The sequence below is a fragment of the Sciurus vulgaris genome, assembly GCF_902686455.1.
Source record: "Sciurus vulgaris genome assembly, chromosome: 2".
NCBI lineage: Eukaryota > Metazoa > Chordata > Mammalia > Rodentia > Sciuridae > Sciurus > Sciurus vulgaris.
In genome coordinates this window covers 76,830,976-76,848,806 of record NC_136462.1, presented here as the reverse complement: position 1 = coordinate 76,848,806, position 17,831 = coordinate 76,830,976, and the positions used below count along the sequence as shown (strand labels likewise).

Below are 17,831 nucleotides of genomic sequence, written 5' to 3'. Positions count from 1 at the left end.
CAGACTGAAAATTTGTGCTCAGAGGAAAAGATGGTCAGGCCTCTGGTGAAGTGTGCTTGGTAAGAAGAGAGAGGACTGGACTTGCCCTCGGAATATGTGGAGTTGGACACATCCAAAAAACCCAAATATTATTCCTGTCTCACCACCACCACAGCCTCATATTTTCTAAATATTTAGAATTTCCTCTTTGAACATAAATATCTCAGTTTTAAACAAAAATCCTGGATTTGATATTCATGAGGATTAAAATGAATATCGAGGCTATCGAAATCAAGTGACCTGATTGGATAGAAGGAAAAGTCCCTGAAAAACCTATAAACAGTCCAATTACACCAAAGGCAAGGTACCTGATCAACACTTTTGGAAGGAGACAGGCTTAAGCACTAATGATGATGCTCTGGGTGGTGGAAGTCCCCAAATTTTGTTTTTCTCATTCACATGTTCCATATTTAACTAGTTTTTTTTTTTTAATGATGAATATGTATTGCTTTTATACCTGGATATTTTCCCATTTTCTGAGCACACTGATCAGGATCGAACATTCAGTAAACCACTTCTTATTTCTCTTTAGTCTTTTCTCAGGTGGAAGTTTTGAGAATAAGTTTCCCTTCATAATGAAAAATGGCAGAAAATATCATCCAATAGTCTATAACATACATTTGAGGCAGATCTTCATGATTACCGTTCCCTTTGGATTAAACACATACATACCTGTGTATTTTTCTCTCTATAACATATACCTTGAATAGTTGTGGCAATATTGAATATACTCTTTGGTATGCTATATTTAGTCACAATATAAAACATAATAAGCAATTCACGATAGTATTAAAACATATTAGTAAGCAACATGAGCTATTTATTTCTGTATTTCAAAATGAAGCAACCAAAAATTGAAGTCACTAGTGACAAGTGTCATACAAAATTTGGTGTATTTTTCTGCTATGTGGAAAGTTTTCTAAGTTTTAGCTTATAATATATGGAGAACATTCTTCTCCAAGGGGAGAGCATTCCCCTCTCTGTATTATTTTTTACTTCTTAATAAATTGTTGTCTAGTGCAGTTTAGATTTACAGAACCACTGTGAAGATAATGCAAAGCTCTCATAAACTCCACATCTAATTTTGTGGTTATTAACATTTTATATTAGTATGGTATTCGTTACAATAATGAATTGCTATTGATTAATTATTGTTAATAAGGCCCCTAGTTTATTCAGATTTCTTCAGTTTTTACCTTCTCTGTTCCAGGAACCCTTCCAGGATACCACATTACAATTAGACTCCTTTTGGCTCAAACAGTTTGCAAACTCCTTGCTTTTAATGAAATTGAGAGTTTTGAGGGATGCTGGTCAGGAATTTTGCAGCATGTCCCTGTGTTGGGATCTGTCTCATGTTTCTCTCATAATTGGAGTGGAGTTATGGGGTTTGGGAGGAAGACTGCAGAGGTCAATGCCATCTTCATTTCTCCATATCAAGGTTGCGTACTATCAGCATGATTTATGAATGTTGACCATGACCTCAGTCACATGGTTGAGGTCGTATTTATCAGATTTTCACCGTACAGTTATTTTTTTTATTTCTTTCTTTCTAGACTGTGCTCTTGGAAGGAAATCATTTAAGGAATGGAGATTTAGGAAACCAACCCTGCCTGTAAGCTAGAGAACATGTTGAGATATTTAGCCAATGTTGCCTACAGTCGGGGGCACCTTACCTGGGTCAGACATTTCATTTTTAGGCTTTTTTTTTTCCCATTAAAGGAGACTCTGGGCCTCCTAATTATTTTAATACACTCTAACCACAAAATATATTCCTATAAATAAATGCATCACCTAATCTGAACATGTATGCCCTGTTTGTAATCTTTTGAAATACCTGGTTTTTCCTTTTCTCTTTGCTCTGTTACATGCAGAAAACCAAGTTCTTCTTGTGTGTCTGCTGCATCAGTTTATTTTTGTGTCAGAAAAAGAAACTGTGTGCTGTAAAAGAATTTAAGACATAGAGCGACTTGATGGGCCAAGAGATGAGGGTACAATCCTTTGAGGAGACCATGACTGCAGAGAGATGCTTTTCCCAAGGTAAGAGTGTGATGGGGCAGGAAGTGTTGATTGTTGCCAGAGCCTATGCTTCTCTCTGCTGCAGTGCCCAGCCTGGCTAAGATCTCTGAGGGACTGGGTTGTTGTGTTGTTGTCAGCCTGGCTCAGCACGCAGCAATCTAGTCTGACTTTAAGAGTGATGCCTTGAAGATTAGAGAAGCTTCCATTTTCCAAGTACATGTAAGCCTGCCATTTTGGTTCAATTGTGGGTGTGCCTGGAACTCAGTAATAACTAAGATTACATTTCTCACTGGCCCAGGCTTAAAGTCAGACCCCAGATTTCAGGAAAATGTGGGATATTATTCATATCTGAGTTTGTGTACCAAGGTTCATTTTCATGCCACAAAATCAGGACAGGTCTGCTCACACTCTGGTCCTTCTCACCACTTTCCTCTTGCCTCCTGGGAGGGAGTGCTCTTAAGCATTGATAGGACTAGAAAGCCTCTATTTCTCTAGACCCCTTAATCAGCACTTCTTAGGTCTGCTGTAATGATGCTCTCAAAAACTGTAGCATGTAACATCAGGACAATTCAAATGAGTTTTATTATCTTCACAAGAAGATGATTGTGATTCTTGTGGATCTTAAACCCAGATCCAGGCCAGGAAAGCCACCCAAGCAAAATGACATGCAAATCAGATAAACCACATAGATTCCATGATGACAGCTGCTTTGCTGGGACCCTATTGCCTGGCACACAGTACTGATGTTTGGTTGATGGCAGAATGTTGCTTCTGTCCTGCTACAGAGGCAGGTTGTTTCACACAAATGGTCATTATAGCCCAGGGTACCAATTAGGGAGTTCTATCCTAGAGGTCAGGCTATTGGGGTGCCCAAAAGGAAGAGCCTGAAAGAGATCAGGCTGCTGAGTGACCTGAGTTCAGGAGCAAGACTCCCAGGCCTGAGGAGGACTGACCTGGCCTTGATCCAGGTGAAAGCTCTATGTCTAGAGTTCTGAGAACATTCCCTGCTTCCTTGTCCTTTATGAATAGGGCAAAAGGTAGGCTAATGCTCAAGATTCACAGAGCATGAGAATTTTGGTGAGCACAGGAGAGAAAGGTCGCTCAGGTTCTCACAGGATTTTAGGAATCCTGGACAGTGGGAGGTGGAGAGAAGCTGACTCAGACTAAGATGGAAGGTCATTTGGGGTTGTGGGAGGATGGATTGCCAGGAGACCAGACACTGCACTGGGTTCTGGCCCCAAGACAGGCCTGTGACAGAAACTTAAGCTGCATCTGGTGGCATTGAAAGTCCTTGCTTCCAAGCTGCCAGTTGTGCTGATTTGGAGAGGGAGCCCTGCATGAACCATTCTTTCCAAAAGATTCTACCCATTTCTAGTAGAATGGGAAAATGGCCTCCTACCCCAAGACTTCCTAGGTGATCTCCTCTCCAAATTTGTGTTCTTTTGTGTTGTCATATTGGCACTGAAGTAGCATGGGGTAGGGATAAAATAAGGTAAGATGGCACTATAGGAAGGAGGTTTGTCTAAAGAGGGTCCTTCTTTTCCTGGGAAGCTTAAACTCAGCCTTCTGCAGGGAGTTGGCATCAGGACAGTATATTTGGAGTCAGTATCAACCCAGCATGATTTTGTATTCTACAGGTGGAAGGTGGAGTGTGTCTGAGGGGGGAGCAAGTAACAAATCAGAAATGTGAACAAATCCTGCTGGACATACAGTCAGAAACTTACAGAATGTTATGTTGATGAATAAAAGAGGAATCCATCACTTCTGTTCTAGAGATGAAGGTTTATTAAGTACCCGGCACTTTCCCCTCTACTCCTCCACCCAGTGTACTTTGGGCCTATGCTGCAGAGAAGATGAAGATCAATCCTGGAGGCATCTCAGTTTTGTCCTTGCAGTTTGACGGATCTCATTATTTTTTTAATCCAGAGCCGAAAGACTGAGATCCTGGTGTAGACACTTGGAGGTGTCCCAGACTCACTTCCAAAGGACACAATGCCCTGGGCTACATTGTTACACACAAAGGGGCCTCCAGAGTCTTTCTGTGGGCAGAGAGAGAAAGCCCTGAACTGGTCTGCTCCAAATCCTATACAGTCCCCTCCCAGGGATTAGTGGGCACTATTAGAGGGCCATGTTTGTGAAATCAGGGTCAGGGCAGGCCTTGTTGCCTCCTTCAGTCCAGGGGCTCCAGCCTGGCCCTGCCTACTCCCTCTAGTTGAGTGAGGCCTCTCTTCCCCCAATAAGATTCTGTCCATGAAGTGACCAATGGGCAGTCAGTCTCCAGTGCATGCCCCCAACCCCAGGACAAGAGACTGAATTGGTGAAAGGCTGAGTACATAGGGGTGTGACTAGTTTCCTTTGCCATGGATCTCCTCAAAGCTCTGCTGTGCCCAAGGCAGGGATGGTCAGGGAGGGTGAGCTCACCAGAAATGAATTATTCTTCTCTTTTGGGTTCCCCACACAAATCTGGATGGTGGAGTTGAATGACTTTCGGAAATGGTTGAGACATTCCTTGTCCTTTTGGATTTCAAGCTGTACCTCATGCAGTTTCGTTGTGTGTTGGTTTAAGTCAAGGAGTCCCCAACCGGCCACAGTGCACACCATCCCTGGTGTAAGCTGGGAATCTCCTGAGGGTAACTTGATGAGGTTTACCTCATCAGTCAGCTTGGCCTTCTTTTTCAACTAAAGACATAAAAGGAATTGTGATCAACCAACAGCCCACAAATCCAGACAGTCATGGGGTTGCCTTCTTCATGGCCCTGGGACAAGTGAAGTGGTCATTCTGGGAAGGAGGGATGGAAACAAGGCCATGAGGATGCAGCCCCCCAAGATTAAAGTGTGCACGATCTGTGGAATGACATGCCTTACCTGCAATAACATGATGTCATTGGATAACTTGCTGTTAAAATATGGGTGGGGGATGGCTTTTCTTTCAGAAATGATCTGCTGGGTCCTCTCTTTCTCCTTGATGTTGTGGGCCCCCAGGGTGACATTGATAGATCTGTACCAAGAGCAGACAGGGAGGTAGAGTCACAGGGGATACGGCTCAGATTCCCTGAAGGAGAATGGTTAGCCCAGAGCAGGGCAGAGTGGAGTTGGGAGGAACTGTATGGGAAGAAGGCTCTGGACTGAACATCTCTCATTTGAGTCCTGGCGGCCAGGACTGGGTGCAGTTCCTAGAGCAGATAGTGTGCTCCTCCGTGCACAGAGCTCAAATGTCTCCAGGTGAGACTTTGAATTTCTCCCATTTGCAAGCTGGGCTCCAGGGCAAAACCTGCCTCCTTCCATATGACAAGTCACCTGCACTGACCTGCTCTTCTCTCCTCAAAGCTTACCTGCCCTCCAAGGAGCTCTTTTGTTTTTAGCCCTTAGGGAGAGGATTTCCTGTAGGGTTTCTCTAGAAGGACTGGACACAGGCGAGAACTCACCTTCCCCAGCAGTGGGCTGCTGTCAGGACAAAGTCCTCACGCACGAGGAAACCCCCACAGTGTCTTATTCCCATTGTAGTCTGGAACTGAAGATATGCCATGTAGGGATGAGAATGAGGCTCAGTTACCCGACCACCGATGATTTTCCCTGAAAGAAAAGTTCTGTCCTGCCCTTGGTGCGCTTGGAGCCAAAGGTTGAAGAAGAGGAACCGGGATAAACCACAAGAAGGAAAGGACTGAGTGCTGTGGGGCTACCATCTAGGGTGCTTAGTTCCTTGTTCCCATTCAGTCAAGAATTGAACTGCAAGCAAGCAGCAATTGTATTGCAAAAGGGACAGACAAAATGCTCTGCAGAGAAGGGACCCCTGAGCTGGTATCTGGTGGGAAATTTTGGTTTGTTCTTCTTATGGTCTCTGAAATTTCCTCCTTTCCTTATCTTCTCCCCTATTCACTCTCTCTTTTCTATTATTGATTGTTGTCCCCTCTGTTCACACATCTGTTTTAGTTTTTCTGTTGGATCCCCCACTTAGGAGCATTAACACAGAAGTATCTGTCTGCTTGGATCCCCTGTTGGGTCCAAAAGCACTTTCATCAAACAGGAAGTTGACCTCACTAGAAGACCCTCTCCGAGCTCCTTTGTTTTGGCCCTGCCCCTGACCTTCTCACCTGCCATCTTGCACTGGCTTCCCTAGCCATTCTACATCTCCCTCAGTAGCAGAGTCTAAGTAGCAGCAACTACCAACATGGGACCCTGAGCATTCACTACACAGCATTGTTGGTTGAAGAGTGAACCACAAGGCTGATATGCTCCCTCTGAAGAAGCGCAGGGCAGTCCTTCTCTGTAATCCTGCTTCAGACTTTAATGATGACAGACAGAATTTGAGTTTGGAACAAGCAGCAAAGTCCCTACAGATCCTGGACAATCCTTCCTGAAGTTTCTTAGCCTTTCCCCCCACCTAGATCCCACTGAGCTCCTACTGGTTTCAGAATATAAAATCAGGATACTGAGTCGTGTTTGATCTTTATCTGCTGGAGCCAGACACCAAGTAGGTACCTAGTAAAGGTCTTGGCTTTGTGAAGGAATGGCTTCTGATTAGCCTTAGGGTGAGGGTTGGAGGGGTAGTGCCGGTGACATTATGAGTACCAGGGAAGTTGGCGGCTGACAAAGCCACTGCACCTACCTATAACTGAAAAATGACCTGAGGAAACCTGAGGCTGAACCAAGGGAAACCTAAGTGTTAAGGCGACTAGGATGCCCGTTGCTCTGAAATCAAATGGGTCCCAGGCTTTTTTCCTGGGCAATGTGAGAATGACAAAGTTTGGAGAAGCAGGTGGAGATTGAGGGTAGATTTTAAGACATTGAATTAGAAAATTAGTGGGCTTTACCTTGATTACAGAAGCCAGCCCCCTTCTGTAAGCTGCCCTTTCTAGGGGATTATTTATTTCTTCTTTACTGCTTATAAACATTTTTCATATGTCTTTGTGAAAGGGCCTGCTTTCTAGATGGAAAGGGTAGAGCTGGGGAAGGGGAAGGTGCCCACTGGCTTTTGTAGAGACCACCTTCTGACCTGCTCCTCCCGTGTGCTTCCATCCCGCATGAGACCTACCAGTCTTTGGGTGAGATTGGACTTGCTGTTCAGAAAGTTACTAAAGGCGCACTTGAGCCAGGATGTTGGATTGCAGCATCTGAGCTGGGCTGGGCTTGGGGTTGGGTTTCAGTTGTTGGGGATGGTCACTCACCTGCTTCTGCCCTTGGGCACAGAAGAAAGAACAACAGGAGCAGGAGTGGCTGCATCTTCCCAGGAAGGCCTCTCTGGTCAAAGATCTTCATGCGTCCTCCTCGTCTTTTAGCTCCCAGTGTTCTCTTCTGGTCTGGTGGGTGCTTTTTATTCTAAGATGATCTTAGCCTTGCATCACTGTCTGATCAACACCTGATGCTGAGTGAGAATTTAGCCACATAAGCACCCATCACTCTTGAGGCAGTGCTGACCACAGAAGCAGGAACCTGGAACCCATGGTCATAAGTTGGGGTGCTAGAAGTGTCACACTGGCCAGTAGTGAGTCCTGGGCCACAGGAATCTGCATCTCATTATGATAACTACAGGAAAATAATCATTTCCTTTGCTTTCATTAGACCTTCAGGATGATCATTTGTTGAAACCTTTTTCTATGTAAGACTCAGAGATATTGAAGATGAGATTCTTTGGCTGTGGCAGAGATAACAAAAACATTAGTGAATAGATTCGATGGTGCAGCCGTGATTATAGGGATTACAGATGGGGTGGGAGCCATGCTGAGACCATGTGCCTCAGTTGCCCGAGAACTCAGTGGTTCAAAATCACAATGAAATGGGGAAAACCACTAATAGGTAGGTGCCAGTTCAACTGTGGCAGCATGGAGCCTGGTAATTCTAGGACTTCTCTCTCTCTCTCTAGGGAACTAATAAGAGGTTTTAGGGTCCATGGCCAAGGAGGCTGGGAAGCCATTATAAGAAGGGGCATTATATGATCTCTGAGAAGCTGTGCAGGAGACTCTTACCTCAGATATCCTCCCTGGTAGGATTCTTCACCTGATGTGGTGACTCCAACCCTAATTCTTGAAGAGTCTTCGTGGTTTTTCCTCCTTGTGCTGCAGGTCATCTTTTGTTGACCTCATTAATTTGGAATGCTCTTTGCCTTGGAAATCTGTCCCAATCACCCAGGTACCATGGGAACTCACTTATTTGACAGTTGATTTATATCTCAGGAATTAAGACCTAGGCCAGCGAAGACCAATATTGTGGAGATCGAAACAAAAACGCTTGAGTGTGAGCCATTACACGTGATGGTAAAAGGGTCAACTCTTCCTAGCACCCCTTTGTTTCTGGAACCATGTATTCTAGCTATGGGGAAACACCATGTCTTTACTGATGGCTTAAACAACATACTACCTCCTGGAGTACAGCATTCCAATCTTGCAGGTGGTGGTCTCTCAGCTGTCATTATTACCTTCATTGGTTCATTTCACAATTTTCTCAGTCCAGCTGCTTCTTGGTTGGTAAAGAATAGTGTTGTGTGGAATACAATACAGAAAAAAAAAATCCTGTACGTTCTGTAGCTGAACCAAGATTGGTGGTGGCAGCAGTATGGTCTTGGGCTAGGAAAAAAGATTATACCAACACATATTCCCTAAACACATGAGCAGAAGGTGCATTCCTTTGTTTATATGTCCTCCAGGGACCACCTTGCAGTTTTCTCTCTGGTTGTGCTGGGATTCAACTTCCAGTGGGCCTGGAGGAAAGGAGGGACGGGAGAGTGGGGCTTGGTGAGTTGCAGAATTTCCTTTCTTAAACCATTAAGTCTCCAGTTTTCAGTTCTGTGACTATTTCAATGAAAGTGACGTGGTGCATTAAAATAGGTTGTAAATAATAATCTAGAGCTTATATATGTTCTCTATATATGTATATGTATATGCATATGTGTATGTATGTGTATTCAAATGCTCTAAGCATTTACCTGTGACTTCCCATGAAAGAATAGGCTTCTAAAAACAAAAACAATTTCAGAGTAAACATAAGTGCTATATTTTTGCTCAATTTGTTTTTTTTCTTCAATTTGTTATTTTTTTTTTATTGTAAACAAATGGGATACATGTTGTTTCTCTGTTTGTACATGGCGCAAAGGCGTACATTTGTGTCATCATAAATTTACATAGAGTAATGTTGTTTGATTCATTCTGTTATTTTTTCCCTTCCCCCAACCCTCCCACCCCTCTTTACCCTCTATACAGTACTTCCTTCCTCCATACTTGCCCCCCTCCCTAACCCTAACTCTAACCCTAACACTAACCCTTCCCTCCCCCCCATTATGTGTCATCCTCCACTTATTAGCGATATCATTCGTCCTTTGGCTTCTTGAGATTGGCTTATCTCACTTAGCATGATATTCTCCAATTTCATCCATTTGCCTGCAAATGCCATCATTTTATCATTTTTTATGGCTGAGTAATATTCCATTGTATATATATACCACAATTTCTTTATCCACTCATCAATTGAAGGGCATCTAGGTTGGTTCCACAGTCTGGCTATTGTGAATTGAGCAGCTATGAACATTGATGTGGCTGTATCTCTGTAGTATGCTGATTTTAAGTCCTTTGGGTATAGGCCAAGGAGTGGGATAGCTGGGTCAAATGGAGGGTCCATTCCAGGTTTTCTAAGGAATCTCCACACTGCTTTCCAGAGTGGCTACACTAATTTGCAGCCCCACCAGCAATGTATGAGTGTACCTTTCTCCCCACATCCTCGCCAACATCTGTTGTTGCTCGTATTCTTGATAATCGCCATTCTAATTGGGGTGAGATGGAATCTTAGGGTGGTTTGGATTTGCATTTCTCTTATTACTAGAGATGTTGAACATTTTTCCATATGTTTGTTGATTGCTTGTAGATCTTCTTCTGTGAAGTGTCTATTCATTTCCTTAGCCCATTTGTCAACTGGATTATTTGAATTCTTGGAGTAGAGTTTTTTGAGTTCTTTATAGATTCTGGAGATTAGTGCTCTATCTGAAGTATGATTGGCAAAGACATTCTCCCACTCTGTAGGCTCTTCTTCGCATTGCTGATAGTTTCCTTTGCTGAGAGAAAGCTTTTTAGTTTGAATCTATCCCAGTGGTTGATTCTAGCTTTTATTTCTAGTGCTATGGGAGTCCTGTTAAGGAAGTCTGATCCTAGACCAACAAGGTGAAGATTTGGACCTACTTTTTCTTCTATAATCTGCAGGGTCTCTGGTCTGATTCCGAGGTCCTTAATCCATTTTGAGTTTAGTTTTGTGCATGGTGAGAGATATGGGTTTAGTTTCATTCTGTTGCATATGGATTTCCAATTCTCCCAGCACCATTTGTTGAAGAGGCTATCTTTTCTCCATTGCATATTTTTGGCACCTTTGTCTAGTATGAGAAAATTGTATTTATTTGGGTTTGTGTCCATGTCCTCTATTCTGTACCATTGATCTACCTTTCTATTTTGGTACCAATACCATGCTGTTTTTGTTACTATTGCTTTGTAGTAGAGTTGAAGATCTGGTATTGCAATACCCCGTTTCACTCTTCCTGCTAAGGATTGCTTTAGCTATTCTGGGTTTCTTATTCTTCCAGATGAATTTCATAATTGCTTGCTCTATTTCTGTAAGGTACGTCATTGGGATTTTAATTGGAATTGCATTGAATTTGTATAGCACTTTTGGTAGTATGGCCATTTTGACAATATTAATTCTTCCTATCCAAGAACATGGAAGATCTTTCCATCTTCTAAGGTGTTCTTTAATTTCTTTCTTTAGTGTTGTATAGTTCTCATTGTAGAGGTCTTTCACCTCTTTTGTGAGATTGATTCCCAAGTATTTTATTTTTTTAGAGGCTATTTTGAATGGGGTAGTTTTCCTAATTTCTCTTTCTGAAGATTCATCACTTATGTATAAAAATGCGTTGGATTTATGGGCATTGATCTTGTAACCTGCTACTTTACTGAATTCACTTATGAGTTCTAAGAGTTTTCTGGTGGAATTTCCAGGTTCCTCTAAATATATAATCATGTCATCAGCGAACAGGGATAGTTTGAGTTCTTCTTTTCCAATTCGTATCCCTTTAATTTCTTTGGTTTGTCTAATTGCTCTGGCCAGAGTCTCAAGAACGATGTTGAATAGAAGTGGTGAAAGAGGGCATCCCTGCCTTGTTCCAGTTTTTAGGGAGAATGCTTTCAGTTTTTCACCATTTAGAATGATATTAGCCATGGGCTTAGCATAAATGGCCTTTACAATGTTAAGGAATGTTCCCACTATCCCTATTTTTTCTAGTGTTTTGAGCATGAAGGGGTGCTGTATTTTATCAAATGCTTTTTCTGCATCTATTGAAATAATCATGTGATTCTTGACTTTAAGTCTATTAATATGGTGAATTACGTTTATTGATTTCCTGATGTTGAACCAACCTTGCATACCTGGGATGAAACCCACTTGATCATGGTGCACTATCTTTTTAATATGTTTTTGTATGCAATTTGCTAAAATTTTGTTGAGAATTTTTGCGTCGATGTTCATTAAGGATATTGGTCTGAAATTTTCTTTCCTTGATGAGTCTCTGTCTGGTTTAGGAATCAGTGTGATATTGGCTTCATAGAATGAGTTTGGGAGGGTTCCCTCCTCTTCTATTTTATGGAATACTTTGAGAAGTATTGGATTGAGCTCTTCTTTAAAGGTTTTGTAGAACTCGGCTGAGAACCCATCTGGTCCCGGACTTTTCTTTGTTGGTAGGCTTTTGATGACTTCTTCTATTTCAGTACTTGAAATTGGTCTATTTAAATTGTTTATGTCCTCCTCGTTCAGTTTAGGCAATTCATATGTCTCTAGAAACCTGTTGATGTCTTCGAAATTTTCTATTTTGTTGGAGTATAGATTTTCAAAATAGCTTCTAATTATGTTTTGTATTTCAATCCTATCTGTTGTGATATTTCCTTGTTCATTCCGAATATTAGTGATTTGGGTTTTCTCTCGTCTTCTCTTTGTTAGTGTGGCTGAAGGTTTATCAATTTTGTTTATTTTTTCGAAGAACCAACTATTTATTTTGTCAATTTTTTGTCTTGTTTCTTTTGTTTCAATTTCATTGATTTCAGCTCTGAGTTTAACTATTTCCTGTCTTCTACTACTTTTGGTGCTGTTCTGTTCTTCTTTTTCTAGGGCTTTGAGCTGTAGTGTTAGGTCGTTTATTTGTTGAGTTTTACTTCTTTTATTAAATGCGCTCCATGAAATAAATTTCCCTCTAAGTACTGCTTTCATAGTGTCCCAGAGATTTTGATATGATGTTTCTTTGTTCTCATTTACCTCTAAGAAGTTTTTAATTTCCTTCCTAATATCTTCTGTTATCCATTCATCATATGATAGCATATTGTTTAATCTCCAGATGTTGGAATAGTTTCTGTGTTTTACTCTTTCATTTATTTCTAACTTCAATCCATTATGATCTGATAGAATACATGCTAGTGTCTCTATCTTCTTGTATTTGCTAACATTAGCTTTGTGGCATAATATATGGTCTATTTTAGAGAAGGATCTATGTGCTGCTGAGAAGAAAGTGTATTCGCTCTTGGTTGGATGGTATATTCTATAAATGTCCGTTAAGTCTAAATTATTGATTGTGTTATTGAGATCTATGGTTTCTTTGTTCAATTTTTGTCTGGAAGATCTGTCCAGTGGTGAGAGAGGCGTGTTAAAATCACCTAGTATTATTGTGTTATGGTCTATTTGGTTTCTGAAATTGAGAAGGATTTGTTTGACATACATGGATGAGCCACTGTTTGGGGCATAGATGTTTATGATTGTTATATCTTGCTGATTTATGCTTCCCTTAAGCAGTATGAAATGACCTTCTTTATCCCTTCTGACTAACTTTGGCTTGAAGTCCACATTATCGGAAATGAGGATGGATACTCCAGCTTTTTTGCTGATTCCATGTGCATGGTATGTTTTTCCCCATCCTTTCACCTTTAGTCTATGGATATCTTTTTCTATGAGGTGAGTCTCTTGCAGGCAACATATTGTTGGATCTTTCTTTTTGATCCAATCTGCCAGTCTATGTCTTTTGATTGATGAATTCAGGCCATTAACATTCAGGGTTATTATAGAGATATGATTTGGTTTCCCGGTCATTTGGTTCATTTTTCAAATTTTATTTATTTATTTGTTTGACACAACTTGTTTCCTCCTTTATTTGAATATTCCTTTAGGATAATTCCTCCCTTTGCTGATTTGCTTCTTTGTTTTTCATCTCTTCCTCATGGAATATTTTGCTGAGAATGTTCTGTAATGCTGTCTTTCTTTTTGTAAATTCTTTTAGCTTTTGTTTATCATGGAAGGATTTTATTTCATCGTCAAATTTGAAGGTAAGTTTTGCTTGGTATAAGATTCTTGGTTGGTATCCATTTTCTTTCAGGGCTTGAAAAATGTTGTTCCAGGCCCTTGTAGCTTTTAGGGTCTGGATTGAAAAGTCTGCTGATATCCGTATTGGTTTCCCCCTGAATGTAATTTGGTTCTTTTCTCTCACAGCCTTTAAAATTCTGTCTTTATTTTGTATGTTAGGTATTTTCATTATAATGTGCCTTGGTGTGGGTCTGTTGTAATTTTGTATATTTGGAGTCCTATAAGCCTCTTGTACTTGATTTTCCATTTCATTCTTCAGATTTGGGAAATTTTCTGATATTATTTCATTGAATAAATTGTTCATTCCTTTGGCTTGTTTCTCTAGGCCTTCCTCAATCCCAATAATTTTTAAATTTGGCCTTTTCATGATATCCCATAGTTCTTGTAGATTCTGTTCATGATTTCTTACCATCTTCTCTGTTTTTTCAACTTTGTTTTCAAGGTTAAATATTTTGTCTTCAATGTCTGAGGTTCTGTCTTCCAGGTGTTCTATCCTATTGGATATGCTTTCTATGGAGTTCTTAATTTGGTTTATTGTTTCCTTCATGTCAAGGATTTCTGTTTGTTTTTTTTTCAATATCTCTAACTCTTTATTGAAATGATCTTTTGCTCCTGTATTTGCTCTTTTAACTGTCGATTGGTGCGATCATTCAATGCTTGCATTTGCTCTTTCATCTCATCGTTTGCTTCTCTGATCATTTTAATTATGTACATTCTGAACTCCTTTTCTGTCATTTCTTCTGCCATGCTGTCATTGGGTTTTATTGATGTAACATCTAGATTTGTTTGCAGCATTTTCTTTCCTTGTTTTCTCATATTGTTCAGGTATCAGAGGACCGCTGAGATATTGCAGATTTCCTCTATTGACTTACAATGTCCCTGAAGATTTCTATATATATCCCCCCTTAGCCTTCAGTAGGCTGAAGTCTTGGAGGAAGTTGATAATGCGGTGCTCCACAAGGAAGCTGCCTCTCTAGGAGTGGTGGCCTTCAGGTGGGGTATAATCCCTGCTAGTGGGCAGAGGTGCCTCCACTTGTTGACCAATGGTCATCCAAAGGGGACCTAGGTTGCGGGCTGAGGCAAGGCCTGTTTGGGCCTGAGTCTCTAGTTTTACCGTCCTTGTGGGGAAACCTCACCTGCCAGGGAAGACTCACCCGGTGGGGAGGTGTCGCTGGTCAGTTCCCCTCCTAGAGGTTCCCCTCAATTTACAGCTACCGCCTGGGCTGGGCTGCCTTCCTCTGCAACGTTTCGAGGGGCCCGGCCCTACCTCCTGGGCCTGGGAGCCTCACCCTTCGCAGATGAATCTCCTTAGGCTGCCTCTCCTCAGAGAATCTGCCCGCAGGCCTGGAACCTTCGCTCCGCCCTAAGCCTGTCTCTGTGCGGCTCTTCCACCAAGAAGCCTCCTAGATCCTGGGACCCTGCTCTGCACCTAATCGCCTGGCTATGCGGCCCCTCCTCTGAGCAGCCACCTGGGGCCCCGAACAATCGCTCTGAGACCCAGAGACCCGCCACACGCCTCTTCCTCCAGACAGCCTCCCAGTATTCTGGTGCGGTCACTAGGAGTCCAAGAAACTCACTGCGTGCCTCCACCTCCCACCAACCACCCGTAGCCCTGGGCAATCAATCACTCCGAGTCGAAGTGATCCTCCCCGTTCCTCCTCCTTCTCCAGATAACCCCCCAAGTGTTCAGGAGCGGTCGCTCTGAGTGGCTCTGAATCCACGTGACCCGTAGCACGGGTCCTCTGGGCAACTGCCCGGAGCTCTGGTGCGGCCACTCAAGACCAAGCGACCCACCACGCTTCTCCTCCAGGCAGCCCCCCTGTGTTCAGGCGCTGTCACTTTAAGTCCAAACAACTCACCACTCGCCTTCTCCTCTGAGCAGCCACCTGGAGCGCTAATGCAGTCACTGTGAGTCCAAACGACCCGCCGTGCTCCTCCTCCTCCTCCTCCTCCTCCTACTCCTCCGGGCAGGCCCCGGGGTTCAGAAGTGGACTGAGTCCAAACAGCTCGCCGCGCAGCCCCTCCTCTGGCAACCGCCTGTAGCTCTGGTGTAGTCACCCCGAATCCAAGCGAACCCACTCCTCCTCCTCCTCGTCCTCAGGGCAGGCCCCAGTGTTCAGAAGCGTCGTTCTGAGTCCAAATAGCTCACCGGCGCAGCTTCTCCTCTGGCAACCGTCTGTAGCTCTGGTGCAGTCACTCCGAATCCAAGTGGCCACGTTCCTCCTCCTCCTCCTCAGGGCAGGCCCCGGTGTCCTGAGTCCACACAGCTCTCCTCGCCACTCCTCCCCTGGGCAGCCGCTGGAGCCCCAGTGGTTGCTCCGAGTCCCAGCGCTGTGCCGAGCAGCCTCCTTTACGGCGCTCCCAGTTGTCCGAGTTCACTGCTCCAGCGGGGGGAGGGGCGTCTCGCTGGCAGCTCTGCTTCACAAAGTTTCCTGCGTTCCGGGACCACCGTCCCATCCGGGACGCCTTCCCAACAGGTGAGAGTCACCCGGCTGCTTTGAGTTGGTCCCAAGTGTCTCAATATCTCCTCTTTTGAATCCTGAGTCCTGGAGCAACATGAAATGCAGCCACCCTCTAGGCCGCCATCTTGAAAACCTCTCAATTTGTTTTTTTTAAGAAAAAAATAGTTATTATTTATACCACTGAAATAGTCCCATAAGAATAATATACACCATGTTTATTTAAAAGGATCAATCTTTTCCAAATACAAGAACTGTATAAAGCAATACTGTCAACACAAAACAGTGGTCGCTGTTCAATTTCTGGGACAAAATGCATGAGACAAGGGAAGAGGTTCCCTTCAAATGGTGAGGATTGAGGGTTCTTCCTTAGGGAGAGGGGAAGGAGTGAGCCTCTTTAAGGTGTTTGTTTATCTGCCTCTGTATTCACTCACTTGTGTCTCTGGGTGATTTCCACTTAGCAGAGGAAGGTGCTGTGAAAACCTGTCACTGAGCAGCTGCAGGAGGGACCAGAAACTTTATGTTAAGGGAGGGACTTCTGAGCAGAAAGCAGCTCATCTCATGTCTGGAGATGTCATCCCAGGCTGGGTGTTAGAAGACACTTAAGGTTCACTGCTGGCATGGTGGTGAGGGGCCTGGGCTCGGTGCAGGTCTATACCAACTTTTGTGACACCTTTGGTCAGTCATTACCTTTTCCTGGAAATTTGTTTCTTCCTCCTCTTCCCAAGAAAGATGAAGGCTTACAACAATGGTTTCCAAAGTTATTTTAAACCACAAAACAATTTCCTCAAGTAGATGTCATTCCTAAATGGAATATGTAGGCATATGACCAGGCCACTTTTTAAAATACTAGTTTTTGTTTGCTTTTCCTTCTGTATTTTCTTTTTAAATTTTTTCTGGTGAAGGAGTCTGGTCCTAGCATATCTTAGATGCAGGATTTTTTTTCAACCTAAAATCAGAAGCTGTGTGACACCATTGCTCTTTGCTGGTAAAATATCATCATGAGATTGTGTGGCAGCAGGATTTGTACATAACAGGATGGAAAAGGGCATGCTTTTGTGAGTTGCATGATCCCAGAGGGAGATTTTACTCCATGTCACAGAAGAGTGTAATATGGTGTGTAATTGGGAGAAAGGGGCATTCATCTAGAGCTAGAACTTGTGCTAAACTTCCAGGCAGTTAACATAAAGTCTTGGTGCAGGACTGCTGGGTTAGCCCAACATAGGTATAACTTTATTTAAGAAAAAGCAGGAATACAAATAATCCAATCAACAAATGGGCTAAGGAAATGAACAGACACTTCACAGAAGAAGTTGTACAAGCAATCAACAGATACATGAAAAAATGTTCAACATCTCTAGTAATAAGAGAAATGCAAATCAAAACTACCCTAAGATTTCATCTCACCCCAATTAGAATGGCGATTATCAAGAACACAAGCAACTACTACAGAGATACAGCCACATCAATGTTCATAGCTGCTCAATTCACAATAGCCAGATTGTGGAACCAACCTAGATGTCCTTCAATTGATGGATGGATAAAGAAACTGTGGTATATATACAATGGAATATTACTCAGCCATAAAGAATGATAAAATTATGGCATTTGTAGGCAAATGGATGAAATTGGAGAATATCATGCTAAGTGAGATAAGCCAATCTCAAAAAACCAAAGGTTGAATGATATCGCTAATAAGTGGATGAGGACACATAAAGGGGGGAGGGAGGGGTTAGTGTTAGGGTTAGAGTTAGGGTTAGGGAGGGGGGCAAGAATGGAGGAAGGAAGGACTGTATAGAGGGAAAAGAGGGGTGGGAGGGGTGGGGGGAAGGGAAAAAATAACAGAATGAATCAAACAACATTACCCTATGTAAATTTATGATTACACAAATGGTATGCCTTTATGCCATGTACAAACAGAGAAACAACATGTATCCCATTTGTTTA

At 42.7% G+C, this 17,831-nt stretch overlaps 2 protein-coding genes and 1 long non-coding RNA gene across 3 annotated transcripts in view; 1 reads left to right on the top strand and 2 right to left on the bottom strand.

The window, feature by feature from the left end:
* Positions 1-17,831, top strand: part of LOC306654064 — a 449,736-nt gene that overhangs the window by 112,422 nt on the left and 319,483 nt on the right. The gene's annotated exons all lie outside the window — the stretch shown is intronic.
* Positions 1-17,831, bottom strand: part of LOC306653644 (uncharacterized protein) — a 48,319-nt gene that overhangs the window by 24,893 nt on the left and 5,595 nt on the right. The window lies entirely within an intron of this gene.
* On the bottom strand, positions 3,842-7,346 carry LOC306654060 (granzyme B-like). Its single transcript, XM_079127284.1, has 5 exons — positions 7,221-7,346; positions 5,481-5,628; positions 4,921-5,053; positions 4,477-4,734; positions 3,842-4,094 (listed from the first exon to the last, which is right to left on the bottom strand). The coding sequence occupies exons 1-5, from the start codon at positions 7,309-7,311 to the stop codon at positions 3,933-3,935; spliced, it is 792 nt and encodes a 263-aa protein (XP_078983410.1). The 5' UTR covers positions 7,312-7,346; the 3' UTR covers positions 3,842-3,932.

Excerpts from the sequence above, each read along its gene's own strand:
- LOC306654060 (XM_079127284.1), bottom strand. The coding sequence starts at position 7,311 with ATGAAGATCTTTGACCAGAGAGGCCTTCCTGGGAAGATGCAGCCACTC. Across the intron at positions 5,629-7,220 it reads GTGCCCAAGGGCAGAAGCAG|GGAAAATCATCGGTGGTCGG; the intron begins GTGAGTGACCAT and ends CTTTTCTTTCAG. Across the intron at positions 4,095-4,476 it reads AGAAGAATAATTCATTTCTG|AAAGACTCTGGAGGCCCCTT; the intron begins GTGAGCTCACCC and ends CTCTGCCCACAG.